General features: G+C 44.8%; 1 protein-coding gene across 10 annotated transcripts in view; it reads right to left on the minus strand.

Annotated features, from left to right (window-relative positions):
• The window catches only part of Itpr1 (inositol 1,4,5-trisphosphate receptor type 1), a 342,111-nt gene that overhangs the window by 314,752 nt on the left and 9,275 nt on the right, over window positions 1-18,084 (minus strand). For all 10 annotated transcript variants that reach the window (XM_057761465.1, XM_057761436.1, XM_057761425.1 and 7 more), the window contains exon 3: window positions 3,112-3,219. In XM_057761465.1, the coding sequence (XP_057617448.1) occupies window positions 3,112-3,203 (92 nt within the window). In that variant the 5' untranslated portion in view covers window positions 3,204-3,219. The remainder of the gene's footprint in view (window positions 1-3,111; window positions 3,220-18,084) is intronic.

The raw sequence follows: 18,084 nt of genomic DNA on the forward strand, positions 1-18,084 counted from the left end.
TCCTAAACTAAACTATATATCCCCACAGAAGCCTTTCTTGCTTATAAACTCTCTCCTCCATTCTCCCAACCAAGCTGTATGGATGCAATGGAGTAGGTTCCCTGCTTTGTGGCTCATTAAGATGCCCAAGGCTGAAGTTCAGTATCTGCCCAGTGAACTGAATCAAAGTGTGAAGAGTATCCCACCTTTGCCCTCGATACACAAGATCCCACTAGGCATCAACTAGAGGCACAGTGTGGTCAGTGGCCTGGGGGTTTTCTACAAAAAAATCAAGAGTACAATGTACACATATAAAATCTCTTCCCTGTGCCCTTGTATGGACAATACAAGTTCAGTGAGGTCACCAAAGTTAATCCAATACTTAAAAAGGTGGACCCCGAATCCAAAGTAAGTGCTGGTGACGTAGTCCAGTGGGAGAGTTCTTACTTATTATGTATAAGACACTGGATTTGGTCCATACACAATGCAAAGCTGCACTAATGGTCAAATTCCAACAAGAAAAAGTGATAGGAGGAAGGGGCTCATTGAGCATAGACTGTAGATAACATTACGGTACCAGCTAAGGGCATGTTATTATGTGATTTCACTGGCCCCTTGTCTCAGAACTTCATCTGTAAAACCAAAGAATTGCTTTCAAGAGTCTCCACTCAGGCAATGTTTAGATACTTTCTGCTTCTAAATGTATCAATTCCAGAGTCCTGTCACAAGCCCAGCCCTCCTACCCAGGCACACTGAAACTCTGTTCCTAGAAGGGATCTAAGAGCCTTTGTTCTTGACAAGCTTTAAAGGTGATTTAACGGCACACCATGCACACCAGTGTAGATTCCCATACGCACTGGTTCTCCACGATCCTGCTGGAATGCTAAAGTTCAGTGAGTTGTAAAGCCACTGAGAGGTACCCACCAACAGTCTATAAAAACAGGATAGACACCTGTCTGGGGGCTGAACACCAAGTCCCATGAAGAGACTGACAGTCACTCATTTGTGTCTATGACTGGTACTTCATAAATGTTAAGCACATCCCAAGAAGGGGGAGGGAGGTCAAATTTAACTTTCTAGGTTAATGTTTATGCAAGCTACTCTCAAGTATGTGGGAGTGTAACGGCAAATTATCCTCATCTAAAGGAAGAACCAGTATCCAAAGTTTAAAAAACACACACCTGAACTTTATGAGGGACTCAACATAGAGCACTTTAGAAAAATGTTAAAGCCAAAGAACATGCCCCTCTAAGAATTTTAAGAATGGTGCACACCTACAATTGTGTACTTAGAAACTGAGGCAGGAGGAATGAAAGTTCAAGGTCAGATTAGGTTCAAAATAATAATATAATGCCGGGCTGTGGTGACAGATGCCTTTAATCCCAGCATTTGGCAGGCAGAGGCAGGCAGATCTCTTCTGAGTTCGAGGCCAGCCTGGTCCACACAGTGAGTTTCAGGATAGCCAGGGCTACACAGAGAAACTCTGTCTCAAAAAACAAACAAGATTAATAATAATAATTAATAACAATAATATGAAATAATAGATATCCTCCTGAAAGGGAAAATAGGAAAGGAAGCTAAGATTTTAGGGACTCAGCATCTGTGAGGTCAGAGGCCACAGAGGAAACATAGGTATATGATGGGGCTGAGGCTGACAGGCACCCAGATAGGCTGTGAGCAGACAAGGAAGACAGAAGAAACTGCCCTACAAAGGTTGTGTGTTAGGACTCCTGGCCTTGGAGACCTAAGTCTTCTGAGCTCTGAAACTTGGGCAGGTGACTGCCTGCCTGAAGCACACAAGTGTCGTCTCCATACACAGTGAGGATGGCGGTGCTCACCATGATGAGAGTGCTTGGGAGCTAAGGGGATAATGGAGGCACAGGACTTAGAACAGCCCCTGGTACACAGTGAACACCCACCGGGCTCAGGGAGTGCTTACCACTGCTGTACCGTATTGTAGTCAATGCTGAAAAATAAGAAGAGATGAAAATTTTAACCGCAGGTGATAAAGAAAGATGGCCACCATCGGAGAGGCCCAAGTAACAGGAAGCCTGTTGCCCAAAGCCACAGAAGATTAACTGTTAATGGTAGGTCTGCTGGGCAGAGAGACCAAGCATAGAAAGAAGCTATGGGTGAGTTCTGAAAATAAACTCTCTATAGAGTGAGAGCACAGGTCTAACTGAGGTATAATTCTGCTATCTGAAATAATTTCCTCATGAGGGGGTGGAATAACCTGAATGAACGCTTAACAATACTTACTTTGCACAAATACCAGAAAATAAGCACGCTTCCAGTAATAGCTGTAATTACAACGGACATTCTAGCTGCTGTAAGAACGGGCTTTTGGAAAATCTGCTAGCCTGCCTTCTGCCCCCATTTATTTGAGACTAGGTCTTGCCAAAATCAACAATGCCACCCAGGCCTAGCTACTCCTTCCTACACAAAGACAGCAGAGCATTCCTGACTATTCTGGAATGAGCCATCTTGATTCTCCATTCTGTCTCTGTCTGCCTTTGGGGGCTACTCTACTCTACACTTCTGGAGACAACAGGCGTGGGAGGGGAAAGGAAGAAAATGGCTAGAGGCACGCGATGGAATATATTCATATCCTTCACAGCTGAGTGACGACCGAAGGGAGCACAAGTGAACAAAAGTGATTTCAGAACTTGGTACAGTTTCAAACTTTCAAATGCATTTGGTTATTTAAAGTTGGAAAGGTTCTGCTTCAAAGAAGACAGATAAGCATGCAACGTTAGTAACGGTCTTCTCTCAGACTACACATGAGCCACTGGGTGAAAAGACAGCCAAGAAGCTTTCCCACAAAGCCAAAAAGCACTTCTTTGGGTCTGTCTACATGAATCTTTAAACTGCACTCCCTTTCTTAAACCTTTTTCCTCTCATATAAGAGAAGACTACAACAAATTCAAAATTAATAGAGCCTTAACTACAAAGGTGTTGTTCTTTTGAGACTGACAGAAACATTTCTGTGTAAAGGTGACGTGACTAATACGGGATCCGCTAATTTCATGATGGCCTTGGGAAAGCCGAGTAATGGGACAGCATTCTTAGCTTACAAAAAGCAGATGTTATGATATCTTAAACAACCCCCCATAAGGACTTCCCCACTCTTACCCCAAGGTGCTGATAAATCCATTCGTAGATCCCTCCGCATACAGAGAACAAATGTCTCCAATATGTAGGAAACTAGACATTTTGTCAGACATGTCTTTGTTGAAAACCCTAGACAAAGTAAAACATGCAACATTGTTAGCAAAAGAGAAATGATGAGGGAGGGAAAAAAGTGTCACAGAGATTTGGCTTAGCTCCTTTTCCCCCAAGTGCATTACTTAAAATTCAAATTTAAATAGGCATTTGACAAGCAGGCGATTCCATCAGGCAAATGAGGACATACGCAACTACATTCTGTCCTGTGTGCTAAATTCTGGATATTCCAATCACTGTGTCATCTGATTCCAACAAAGCCACTTCCGAGTCAGGCTCAGCACTTGGAGGACCCCTCAGCAAAACTGACTGCCCAGACATTGGGGAACCCAGCCAGGAACTCCAGCTACTAAGGATCTGGAAAGTCTGACGAACGACATATTAACATATCCAGTGTGCCTCATGGAACATGAACTCAGAAGGAAACACCTTGCACAAAACTTAGGACTGGCAAAGCCGTGGGGCCTGGGTTAAGGGATCAAAGCAACAAAATGACATTAATCAAAGGAAACTTGGGAACAAGTCTCACAGGGCCTTAGAGGTCTTTTCAAAGGCCAACAACAGCGCAGTCCCACACAAATGCTGCTACATGTCTTTCCTTCTTTATCAGGAAATACTCCCGGATGGAGCAAGACCCTTGCCCAGAGCCAAGCCCAAACCCTTTCCCATTCAGGCGCTAATTAATAGTAAATGTCCCTGGCTAGATTACATGGCTAGTTAGAAGTAGTTTAAAAAAATATATACTCCTCAATTCTAGGAAGTGTCTACAACGCCCAGAAACTATTAAATACACACACAAACAAACAAAAATATTGAAGTGATTCCTAACAACAGTTTTCACAGGGGCCAGCCATGAACACTAAGGAACGGGAGCCAACTGCATGACGTTAAACTGACATTTAGCAAACAAACTCAGTCATGTGGGAAGCAACAGCGCTGGTGTGGACCGCAGAGTTTCCCAATGCTTCCTCAGCATCTGGTGTGTAGATGCATGAAGTGTCGGGGTTTTCCTCCAAGCCAAGACTCCTCTGAACACCTTTCCCCCTCTACTGACTCAAATAAATCATTTACTCCACAGGGCCATGAGAGCTGTAATGACGTGCAGGGGTAAAAGGCCCTCTCTTTTTTCTAACCTCTCCGGGTGCCAAGTTTTCCTCTGCAAACTTCTGGAAGCATTCTCCTCCCTCAGCAGGAATGCCAGATGCGGCAAGCAAACTGTTGAGAGAAGCACCTCCCCTGCCTCTGAGAAGCTGCAGGGAAAGCTGCCCACCGCTCCAACGACCCAGACACTTCAGGAGAGGCAGACGTGCGCTTATTTATAGAAGAGTCAGCAACCAAGAACATAATCAGCTCTCAGACAGAACAGCCCTCATCTCTAGAGCTGGAGGAAGGACAGTCAAAGAGCATGCAGAGGAACAATACGCCAGTTACTGCCCTAGAACTGTGTCAATCACATTGCTATTTCTTCCTAGCGACGTTGTAGCTAGAGTCAAATCAATGTTCTGAACAACACACACAAAGGAGACACCAATGGAAACCACACAGCCCCAAAAATCACTATCACTTTTTATGACCTACAATTTAAAGGCTTTGTCATCAGGAGCCAGAAAGTTAGTATACTTCTGGGAACAATATCTCCTTTCTTGTGAAAATGGAAGAGTTTTGAGATGCCATTGTATGTTGGCCTTGAACCCAAGAGTCTACTGCCTTGGCTCAGCCTCTTGAGTGTTGAAATTAAAGCCGGCACACCACACCTGGCTCATAATTATACAGAACTGTATGTATGCTGGGCACGTGCTTCACCTCTGAGCCATACCCTCCATCCAAAACTGTGATCTATTTTAAGTGAAACGGGAGACTGTATATAATAAAAGCACAAGATGACTGCTTTGCATCCTTGGCACTAAGGATTGAACCCAGGGTTTTGATATGCTAGGTGAGTGCTCTGTTATATAGCTGTATCCCAATTGTGGAACTAATTCTTAGAAAACATTTCTGTTTGAGTCAGACCAAATTTATGTACATACTGGCCTTCCAGAGGACCAGTGGGGAGTTGATGGATGCAGGAGGGCAGGAATGTGCTTAGGCAAGACAACCAGGGTCATATTTATGCAGAGTGACTAACGCTCTTCTCCCAGGCTTGTCCTTCTAAGGGGCATTTGACTCCAGTGAAGACCAAGCCAGAAGACAGCCATGTGAGGCTGTCCTTCAACTCTGCATCATCTTCTGGGTATCCTACTGAAAAGTTCCCTTACTGAAAAGCAGCAGCTATAACCCAGTGTTCTATAACGGCAAAGCATGGCAAAACTAGTAAGGTCTGCAACCTGTCAGTCGCAATAGGATCCTGTACTGCAATAGGACACTAAGAGTCTATGTTAGTGCTACTTGGCCCATCCAGGTTCTAACCAGACCTTACCCTGCTTGACTTCCAAGATTCAACAAAATAGGACAATGAGTAGTGTAGACTAGACTTCCTCAGTCACTGCTAAGCCAAACAGCTAACGTCTGTCAAGGACTATCACGTCCACCACTGTTGAGAATGTAACAAAAACTCTTTCAGAACCCTCAAGACATGTGTGGCATGAGGCAGAAACCACCACTGCTACCCTATGCTGTGGGACAATGGTCTGTACCCTGTCACTTGTATTTTAAATAAATGCTGACTGGCCAGTAGTCAGGCAGGAAGCAGAGGCGGAGCAATGAGAATTCCAGGAAGAGGAAAACAGTCTGCAGTCACAGAGCAAGCAAGATGAGAATGCCTTGCCGAAAAAGGTACCAAGCCACATGGCTAACACAGACAAGAATTATGGGCTAATATAAGTTATAAGAATTAGTTAATAAGAAGTATGAGCTAATGGGCCAATCAGTTTATAATTAATGTAGACCTCTGTGTGATTCTTTGGGACTTAATGGCTGTAGGACCAGGCAGGACAGAAAACTTCAGACAACAACCCTATTCTGTTGTTGGGGAAGCTGAGCAACAGTAAAGTTCACATGCTCATCACAGATAATTAACAAATCAGGAGGTACAGAGTGATACCAGGTCTACCAAATTCTGAAGAGGACCTTTCCTTCAACAGTAATCCCACGGAAGAGGCATAAACCTTGACTGTTCTTATCATCTATGTGGCAATGGAGAATTGTTTTTTCCCCTTTATGGATAATTCTACTCAGTTTTTCCCTACTGAAGAATTTCTCATTTTCTACCTTAGCCATATAACACTTTTGTTCAGTCAGAAGAAAGGTTAAGCATCTTCTTTCTTACCCATATGCTTATTAAGTAGACAAGATAATTGAACAAGTAACCTTTTGCCATGGTTTACATTTTTCCGGAAAACAGAGGCCAGTACACCCACCACAGTTAATGATCCTCAACTAGGCAGTCTGCCAAAGGTCTCAATTTTTTTTTTTTTTTTAAAAAACAACCTAAGGATCCTTAGGGCAGATTCTTCCCCAGGGAAATCAGCAGTGGTTCCCGTTTTACACAAGATTTGAGCAGACAAATAGCTTCCAGGTCTGGCTGGCTAGAAACTTCTGGGTCTCCCCTGGTCTGCCTTTAATGGCAGGGGGTAAGTACAGAGGACCAGAGACCCTGAAGCAATTATCAGTTGGGTCCTGAAAGAAAAAACCCAGGCCAGCAGAATCAAAAAACAGGCATCTGGAGCTGGAGGGGAGAGGTGGGAAGTGGGCCTGGCAACAATCTTCAGGAAGACTTCCTGTTGTTTAGAAGCAGGGTGGGAGGCCACTTCTTTATCTGATTGTGGGCCATTTGTGCCTGCAGGTTTCTACCAGCTGCACTCAGGGCTCCCAGTATCCCTCACACACAATGACCAGGGTCACTATGAAAAAAAGAGCAGGTATCGACCTGCTATAGAACTCTGTCATAACTGTGCAACTTTCAGTACTACAAAGACACCCAGGGCTCCGTGCCAACAGTTCTACAAAACAGGCTTACTAGTCAGCCTAAGACTCTAGCCCAGCTCTCTACACATAAGCTATTCCTGTTAGCACCGTTTCTCAGTCTCTGTAGACCTCTGTCCACATCTGTACACTGCAAATCTACTTCATAGGGAAAGGATAAGATCATGCATGCAAAGTGTCTGCAACAGCAGCTGACATGCTTTCAGCGTTCACTGCTAGCTGTTTTTATTATTCTGTAGGTAAGAGGTAAAGAATAATTTGGAATAATGGAAAAGGTCCTCTGCATAAAAAGTCAGCAAGGCATTGAAACAAATGACCTCCTGTAAGACCCGTGATTTGTATTTCACTTTAGGGAAAGATAATCAGCTTCTCTAATTCCCCTATCAGAAAAAAAGCTCAACAATACAGAACAACTCTCAGCTCCTAATCATGCATCATGCGGACCTTTCTGAAGACAGAGAACTGCAGACTGCGCAAGGTACGAACCATTGGCTGAGCATGTCATGCGATCTCTTATTCATTGTTGGAATCTAGCAAAACGCTTGTCTGGAGGGTCTCAGCTCCTGCTAAAACACGCTATCCTGCTAGAAAAATTACTGTCATCCCCACAGTGAGGCAGATGCCTCCCAAAACTTTTCTTTCTCGTCTGTCCACTCAAGTATCAATGGCCTCTAAATCTGTGACTGCACTGTAACCTCTTCTGCACAGAGGTTTACCATTCTCCTTCCACCCCAACAGGGTATGGTCTCAAGAGCTCTGAAGACAGGCAGAAGGCTCCAGGCTCAAAGCACCTGCACTGAACCCCAGATCTGCCGATTACTCAGTGTAGGAATTCAGGCCTTCCCTAAGCCTGGCTGTCCCCAGCTATATGCTAGGTCATTCTGAGGCTCAGGTACATGACTTTGATAATCACCAGCAAAGCCCAATACCATCTCCATGACCTACAACGCCCACCACCCTGACTGACTGCTGGCTGAGGTACCTGTCAGAACAGGATTCTCCCAGAGAAGCTGGGTCAGAGCAGAGGGAGTAAGCTGGGAAGCATGCCTATACACTGGGGCCACCATGGCTGGATGAGGCTCCCACTACCCACTGTCTGAGTTTCTCACTGACCAAGCAATGGGTAAAGAGAAGGGGATATTTGACTCCACTCCTAAGGGAGGAGCAAGTATAAACACATGAACATAGAGATCTGCTCTCAGAACAGATGCCAGAGGGGACGGCACTCGCTGTCCATGTTGTTCTCTTTCTCCCGGACACATTTCCTGGGTCTTCTCATGTGCTCTGCTGGCTTCTTTACATAACTGGGATTTCCACATCTGTATCGCTGGCAACAGCTTCTAGGGTTCTGCTCCCGGCTGCCCATAGCATCTTCCTAAGCTTATGAAGCTGCCCGCCTAGCCCACCCCTTCTCCTCCACACAGCTGAGCATTACCTCCAGCCCGGTGACACAGTGACACTATGACTCCCTGCTCTCCTCTCATACCTCCCACAGCTCTGGCTCTAGTGAGAACCAGCCCTTCAGATCTCAATTCATTGTTATTCCTACCAGGCCATCACAGGATGGGGATAAACGCTTTGGATACTTGCATGGACTCTGCCCATGAGCTCTCTCCTCCTCAGCCTGCATCTCTGTTACAAGTTCACATCTATCTGTGAGATGCATGTCTGACACCCTTGAGGGACAGGCAATTCTAGAGCTCTGCTTTGTGCATAACTGCAGCTCCAACACCAATGCTTTGCAGAAAATGTTTGTCAAATACAAGACTGAAGAGGTTGAGTTGAACATGATGCCTCAATGCTAAACTTCAACATCACCAAACCCTTCAATTCTTTTAACCTCCCCTCACTTTCACCAGGGTCTTGCCCAGTATCATTTCTTTTCCCATGTCCTTTGTGTGTGTGCCTGTGACAAGCATGTGTATACACACATTTGCATATGTGGGGCACACATGGATGCATGTGCACCTCCATAGGGGGCTGAAGCTGATGTTGGGAAATATCCTCAGTCTCGGGATCTTTCACTCAAACTTGGAGTCACTCAAACTCGGAGCTCTCTGATATGTCTAGTCTCACTGGCTGTCTTGCTCCAGAGATCTGCTGTCTCTATTGTTCAAAGCTGAAATTACAGGCAGGTTGTATGTGGAATCCGGCCTGTAGTCTCTACCTTATCATGGCAATCACTTTAACCATTGAGCCATCTTCCTACTCCCAAATGTTACTTTTTAATTCATTTTTTTTATTTAAATGTATGCATGTGTGACTGCTTACCCATATGTGCGCTACATTCATGTAGTACTTTCAGAGACCAAAAAAGAGGCAACAAATCTTCTACAACTGAGTTACTGTCAGCTGTGAACTACCATATTGGTGCTGGAACTGAAACTGAGTCTTCCACAGGAGCAGCAAGTGATCTAACCACAGAGCCATCCTGCCAACCCCAAGTTTCATTTCTTAACTAGACTCTTGAAAGGGTGTAGCCTTCTGACCTTTCAGCACACAGTTGGAAGCTATAAATTTCACACTCAAAAACAGCACAATTGAGTTATATCAAAAACAAAACTGAAAAACATACCATGTTTTAAGTAAATTTATGATTTTGTGTTATCCTGAGGCACATGTAGGGTGTGGGTTCAACTCACCTGGAAGTCTTATTTTTCTAAAACCATGGGTTTCCCCTTAATCTATTCTGAACACAGACAGCATAATCATTTAGAAACATCAACCAGATCATTCTTACAACTTTGCAAAATCAGGAACAGGTGCAGTACACACACCTGTGGTCCTAGCTCTTCATGAAGCTGAAGCAGGAGGGTCGATGGACACATTAAGGACAGGGTATATAACAGAGACCCCCATGACCCCATTTCAAAAAAAATTAAAATAAAACACCCCAAATCTCTTCCAGTCCTGTCTGCCCTCCCTTCCACCCTCAACATGACAGCCGGGGTGAATATTTCCTAGGCTCCCCCTAGTTCTTACAGCCTGTGACACTGCCCCCCCCCCCCCCACACACACACTACTTCTATGGCTAACCCCCACACCTTTGCAGCCCGGCTACCACATCTAAGAAGCTCTTCGCTCCCAAAACCGGAGTTATTTATACGCATCCACTCGTCCCCCCAGTGCAACCCTGTCATCTCCTGGACCTTCTGTCATTGTCAACCCATCGCCTGTCTGCTCTCTAATTTGTTTCCCTCACATTGCAAACCCACAAAAGAAGGACCACTGTTGTCTCACGCTCACTGCAATCCAACACCTGGGACATGACAAACATGTCCCAAACTGGGATTCCATGTCACCATGGTGCCATCTTATCTATGGCCAAAATTGTCTGTTACTATTTGGGGATGGATGTTTTCTAAAGTTAATTAATGCTAAGTGTGTAAACTCTTAGATCAATGATATATAGAACTTAGACCTAAAAAGTGGCTCTTTTTAAATTTCAATGGAAAATATAAGGACAATCTTCTTTTTATTCCTGGACAGCTGCTCTGATCTCAACCATGTTGACCTCCACCCCACATGTCAGAAATGGCATATGAACGCTGACAAGAGTGTACACTTAGAAACAGACTCAGATGCTTGTGTGCACTCTGGCTGTGCGTCCTTAAACACCGGGCCAGCTTCTCTGAACCTCGCACCCTTACATGTTAAAGACAGTGGAAGAAGGGAGTAATTTTTGCATCTCTTGGTTTTATTACTTGTATAAACCAATAAACAATTCCCCAAAAATGGCTCAAACATAATCCCCGGCTCTCAGTGTTCATTTCTGCATCTTTGAACAAGATTAAAACAAACACTACCTCCAGTTACTTCAGCATGTTCCTTCACCTCTGCCCTCACCTTGTGAGTCCTTTACTTGAAATACATTTCTTACTTGGTTGATACTGCTAAGAAAAAGGCTGGAAAAAACACAGGCCCAGAGATATTTAAATCCTCTGCAAGCCCATGGGGCGCCTGTTGCCAGTACAGCATGTCTCAGGTACCCGAATTCACACCACCCAGAGAGTCAACCCACAACTCCACTCCCTCTCTCCCTCTTCCCACATCAAACCAGAGGCCCTGCTGGGAAGGGGGGGGGGGATGGTAGAGATCTCTTCAAAGGGCTGATAATTTAATTATTTAAAACCTCTCCCACTTTGCTGTAAAAACAGGCTGAAGCTGAGCCTGACTGAACGAGAACGATGTTCATTTCCTTTTAAACAGCTCCAGATAGGTTTTACATTTCGTTTTCTAAAAGCTCTGATTATGGGGAAGAAAAAAAAAACCTCACTTATTATCATTTTCTCATCCATTATATCTCTTGCACGCACTTAAATAATAGCACTTATATTCTTTTCCTTAAAAAAAAATTATTTTAACTTTCGCCTACACACAACTCAGAATTTAAAAGTTAGGAACTCTTCAAACTGAGTCTAAATTAGAACACGTTTATTAACCAAGGAGGAATCACCAGAATACCACAGCTGTCATTTGTCACAGGCTCCTTACAAGTGGACAGGGTGCTCGAGGAAAACAGAAAGCAGCTCAGCACTGGTCTGTGGACCTCAAACCACAGGTTCAAGCCTGGGCTTCAGCATGAGGGTCAGGCCAGCCTAGGCTACACAGTGAGTTCTCGGTCTGCCTAGACCAGAGAGCAAGGACTACTTTCAAAACAAGATAAATCCACATATTTGCACATTTGTGCCAAGAATAACACACATTTTCTGTGCTAAGATGAAAGCGCCTGGCTATTGGAGCTGAACAGTTGCCTTTCAATAACTGGGAAGGACACAATGTCCACTGACAACCAGACCATCAGCTAGGCCTTTAGCAGCCTCCCCAGCACACCATCCATTTCCTGGTGATCAAGCCCCCCACAGATGCTTTGATACCCAACACCTTCACAGTGACACAAGTGTATGCCACCAGCACAGGGGTACACAAAGTACTCCCCAGATGTCTAAACAGGAACCTCTCAAACACGTTCTCAAATACCTTCGCAAACACTTCCGCAGCCCAGTGTATTATCAACAGCATTCACCTTGCCCCTTGTAACTACAATTGCAGCAGAACCTGTCAACAATAAGACCTCAAGTCAATAGAATTTCCACTGGACTTCTTGTCCCCAGTTCCGGGGACAGAACTCTGTGCCCCCGGCATGCTGGGCAAGCATCCTACCAAGGAGCTACACTTCCAGCCAAGACAATCGAATTTTCATGGTAGAATACTACGTAGCCAAAGCTGCAAGAAGAGCCCAATAGAGACTGTGGAGTAGCTGCTGTCAAGGAAGATACATTTCCTTCACGCTGCTATTCTCAGTCACCAAAAGACCCTACCCACTGCACAGCTTCTAGGCCCTTTGCTTTGTTGCTCCTTAGAAACTGAACAGAGACAAGCACTACTCCCAAGTTCTCAGAGCAATTTTGTTTCCCTAAGACTGCTGAAATACATGGCCATGCATCTCTTCCTGAACAGGAAGAAATGATACATAGTCTCTAGACTGAGGGATGTTGGGTTGCCTCCTGCCACCAAGGCCTTCAGCGCCTCCCAATTTCAGAAGCTCCCTGTCATACCCAACATCTCAAATGACTCATCTATCCTGTGTGGCAGTAGCCTAAATGAAGTCCCCAAGGCCCTTTCAGTTAAGATTCAAAGGCAAAATTAAATTGTCAACACCATGAGGGCATTTGTTTGTCTCTTTGGTCTGTCTCTTTGCCCAGTCTCTTGTGTGTACATTAGAGTTATCCAGAGACTGCAAGACATGACGTCACAGCAGACAGGAGGCCAATAAGATGTGTGCCATGTGCATCTCTCATTCAATCAGGCCTTAAAATGATCCACAAAACTACTCAACAATGCCACTTCTCCTTTTAAAATATATATATAGTTTTTGAGACAGGGCCTCAATACACAAACCTGACTGGGCTCAAACTTCCTAAGTAGACCACACTTGCCTCAAACTCCACAGTGATCTATGGTGCTGGGATTATCACACCCTGCCATCTTGCTAAATTTTGCTTTGACTTATTCTAGAGGCCATTATCATTTTCTCATTTGAGAAAAAAAAACTTACTATGCTCATGTGTAATATCTAAAAATGTTTATAATATGATAAATATAAGCAAACATATCTCATAACAATGTTAGTTTCTGGTGTTTCGTTTGTTTGTTTTTAGCTGTTTTTAAGCTTGTAAAGAACCCCTGGGACTCAAGAATTTGAAAACAAGACTAAGTTAAACTTCTTTTTGAGATTTGATCTGATTCAACCCACAAAGACACTGAAAGATGGGTAAAAACTTAACAAGGACCCTGTCCTAAAGACATACATTATAACCCTATCCTAAAGACACACATTCAAGTTCAGGCAGACAATAAACAAATGGGATGAATGAAAACAAGATGAATAGGGTCAGTATAAATACATACAAAAAATCAAAGCCAGCCTAGGGGTTTGTATCAGTGGGAGACCACCAGCCTAGTATTCATAAGACCTTAGATTACGCTCCCAACAGAAACCCCCTCAAAAGAGGAGAAGTTTAAACTAGATCACACAACTGGGTGGCAGCTTAATTTTGACTGGTCAGAAAAAGCAGATGGCACATTTCAACTGAGACCTGAAAGTGAAGAAAGAGGGAAAAGGAGTGGGAATCAGGCAGAGGAACACTGTGGAAGGGGGAAGTCCTGGTACAATGGCACTAAGGACAGGAAAGAGGTCAGTGGGTTATGACCTCAGGCCATAAATTATACAGTTGTAACAGAGAGAAGCCTGAAGTTGGAGGACTAGAGCCAGGTTCGAGGACACAAACCAGAGTAAAAGCTTTTTTTTTCTTTTGGGTGGGGGGTGGGCGGGCAGGTGCATGTGCTCTTCCATTGCTCACGCTCCAGCTCCAGTCCCGCTCTTGCCTCTACTCACGGTAACATTGACAGAGTTACTTAGTTACCACAGCCTCTTCTTCTGTAAGGTACCGTACATAAGGCTATGCTGCGGATTAAATGAAAGGAAGAAAAGAACGTGTGTGCTTAGCACACAGCAAACAGAACAGGGAGACATTCCTGCCCATCTTAGAGTTAGGGAGGATAAGCGCTTCTGACCAGCAGCTCCAAATGATGAGTTTAGGAAAGAGACATTGCAAGTTACACACACCCAACCATGCCGGCAGCAACTCCAGCAGAACATTCTCCGTGCTATTCCTAATAAAACCAAAGGTACCATGCGTGGAGGAGGGGAGAGGATGCTTACATAGCTCTTACACGGCACAAAAACAAGGAGTTCTTGCCAAAGTCCTCCAGCGCTGATTCCATTGCAGCACTGATTAAATGCTGCCTCATTTAAAAATAACTACATCTGAAAGATTCGGCTAAAGTTAGACAGGTAAGAGGGGCTTCTGCGTGAAGACGTGTTTAAAGGCATCTAGAATACAAGCAGGTCTCAGAACTGAGGTCGAGGATCAGTTCAAGAAGACACCATGTCACTGTCAGGCCCAGCAGCCTCCAGATGGGAGGGGTTAACAATGGGCAGAGTCAGGCAAGCCATGAGGTCTTTCAGAAGGAAGAGAAAGGGATGCCCCAAGAAGGAAGAGTGGCTGGCATGTGATCAATCTCCTGGCCAGAGGCCAAGGAAACTCTGTCCAGAGGAGAAGTCTCCTCGCCATGTCCTCACCCGGGGACATATATGGTAATATGGCTGTAAACCCAGGGTAGAGAAAGTCCAACACTTTTATGGTTGGCTCTCCCAAGACAGAGAAAAGGGTTTTCTTTACAACTATCTGTTTCTGTCCCTGGGCTCTCTCAGGGTTAATTTCGGAACTTCCTTCGGGCAAAGACGCTGGATGAGATTTGTACTGTGAAAGATGGATGAGCCTCAGAATATTCTGGAGTTGGACACAGTGCCATCTCAGCCTCCCCACACATTCACCCAGGCCACTCCTTGTCTTGTCCTATCAGAAACCATCCTTGCAGACACCACAGTCTGTCATCATGTAATTGATTCTGTTATATGAGCCACTGCTCGGGACATAGGAGTCATACTCCTATGCTTTCATTTTCAGCCCGTCCCAAAGGAAGTGATCATCTCGGAAGAGCCAAGGTCCTTTCAGACAATCTCAGAAACAGTTACTCGAAATCTGAAGCTCAGAGCAACAGTTAGTTTAAAAGATGTCTCTTAGGGCTGGTGATGCATTTCAGTGGTAGAGAGCTTGCCTAGTATGCACAAGTCCCTAGGTCCATCTCCAGCAGGCTGCCCTCACAGGTACAACTTCTACAGTGAGCTATTCTTCGAGAAAGGGGCTAGGACCAATATCTGATCATATGTCCCCGCAAGACTGTGTTAAGAGAAGGCGGCCACAAGCTCAGAACTGGCCAGGTAAAGTACTGGGGTATTGGTGGTGAACAGCAGCGAGCTAACAGTCCTCATTTTACATGTGAGAAAAACCAACCAGTCAATACAACTGTCTGGCGATTTTGTGAAGGTTGCAGAGCCTATGAGAAGTCAACGGAAGACCACAGGACTTCGGATACCAGGCCCAGCACTTGGGAGAGGAGAGAGAGGGCATTTATTTTGGTAAGAAGTTCCAACCCCACCGTGGGATGGTTTAGCAAGTAAAAGCACTTTCTGCCTCTGCCAGGGCTGACAACCTGAGTTAGATCCCCAGAGAACTGATCGCTCCAAGTCATCCTTTGACCTCCATACATGCAACATGGCATGCATGTATACATGCACATATGAAACAAATAAATAAATGGGATTTAAACATTTTTTAAAGTGAAAGTCAACCCCAGCCTCTGAAGAAAGCTCTGCTTGACTAGCCTGAACTAGTAAATTAAGTCAAATCAGTCTCTTCAGGGAGGTAATTTTCACTGGATCTGAAAATCTACTCTACTACAGGGTTCTTCAACCCTGGCATAACTGACATTTGGAGCAGTTCTTCATAATAGAGACATTTTCCTCAGCACTATAGTACCGTGGTTCTCAACTTTCCTAATCCTGTAATCCTTTAATACTGTTCCTTCTGCTGGGTTGAAAACCCTAACAATAGAATAGGATTTTATTACACTTCATAACTTTAATTTTGCTACTGCTATGAATCATAATACAAACATATGATATGCACCCCCCTAAAGGAGTTGTGACCCCCAGGTTGAGAACCATTGCCGCAGCACAATGATTACCAACCTCCATACATGCAACCATCCATACATGCAATAACTCGACATTGGTTACCAACTGGAGCTCACCCTAAGAGCCACAGGTGTGACAAGCAAAAGTGTCTCCTGACAAAGTCAAATGACACCCCTAATTGAGACATATCATGACCCCAGGGATAGGTCTGTAGTTTTGTTTTGTTTTGTTTTGTTTTCCTGATCTGATTATACAATTTGGTGGCAGGTGTTTTGGCTGAGGAAGAATGGTATGAGTGTGGGTACACGTGCAGAGTCCGGAAGTCAGCCTTAAGTGCTGCTCCTGAGGAGCCCTCCGCCTTGTTCATTTTTTGGTTTGGTTTGATTTTTCGACACAAGGTTTCCCTCTGTAGCCCTGGCTGTCCTGGAACTCACTCTGTAAACCTGGCTGGCCTTGAACTCTCAGATCCTTCTGCCACTGGCTCCAAAGTGCTAGGTTTAAAGGTCATATGCCACCACTGCCCGGCTTCTTTTTGTTTTTGAGAGAAGCTCTCACTTTGACCCGCGGTTCCCTGATTAAGAGCTGACTGGCCAGTGCTTTCCAGGAATCTCCTGCCTCCCACTTCCCAGCGTTGGGATTACAAGCCTGCACCACCACACTTAGCTTTGTGTGAGGGCTCTGGGGACTGAACTCAGGCAAGCACTTTCCTGACTGAGCTATCTCCCAGCCCCCAGCCCCAAGCAGGTATTTTTATACCTAATCTACAGAGGAGGAAACAGACACACAGATGTTCCATGTTTTGTTGATCTCTAAGGAACAGTGAACAGGAGGTCGCCCAGGAGCCCCCATCCTGTGGTACAGCAGGGTGCAACAAGAGCACCAGCAACTTTGTCTCGCTACCCCGCTCTCGGTTCCACTCTCCTATTCTCATGGACAGCAATTCCCCTAGCTGCGTGTCCTCTAGAGAGCTGTAGTGAGCAAGAGCTCAAACCCCACCAAAAGAGCAGCTTAATGCATCTCTCCATGTTCTTCACATCTCTCTGCACACCAAAAGGGCTTTCCAGAGTAATACGGCAATTCAGAAAAGATTTAATCGGCACAGAGGTACATAGTGTTAGTTTCTTCTGAGAAAGCACCTGCAACCCTCAAAGGCAAAGTGGGTATGGATTAGTTCATTCAACAAATATGGTTTGCGCTCTTTTAATATGCTAGGTACTCTTGACAGATAAGAAAACAAAACACCCCTGCGAATAAAACAGAGTTTAAGAGACAGAGTTTCAAATGACAGAAGTCTCAAGTAAAAGGAAAAAGAACTTGGGCAAGATCCTAGGGAATAGAAGGACTTGACAACATGGAGAGGGGTGAAGTACACAGCAGGCAGAATACACAAAAACACACACATACACACAAGGCAAATAAATGAACGTCCCTAAGTCTTTTCTATTCAGAAATACATATGGAATGCTTTTAAGCTATCTTTACAAAACAAAAATCTTTTCCCAGATTAAAGTCCCACCCCCACCCCAGTGCAAATGAACCAGGACACTTGGAGGCTGGTGTTGTTTTCCTTCGCTCAGGTTTTTCTGATGAGGAACTTTACACCCAGCGGTGCAGATGTTCTGTGATGAGAGAGGTCCTCAAACATCAATTCCTCCAGTGTCTATGGACAGCAGGTTAAAATGCAGCTGCACTTGTTTCTTCATGTGACTACAGGACCGCTGGGCGCACAGGTAGCCACTGGTCTCTTTCTGCCTTTACGTCCAAGGCCATAAAAGTGTTCTCAAACTCCCCCCCACCTCTCTCCCTTTCTCTGTGTCTCTCTGTCTCTCTCTCTCTCCCTTCCTCCCTCTCCCTCCCTC

Source organism: Chionomys nivalis, chromosome 1 (genome assembly GCF_950005125.1).
Source record: "Chionomys nivalis chromosome 1, mChiNiv1.1, whole genome shotgun sequence".
Classification (NCBI taxonomy): Eukaryota; Metazoa; Chordata; class Mammalia; order Rodentia; family Cricetidae; genus Chionomys; species Chionomys nivalis.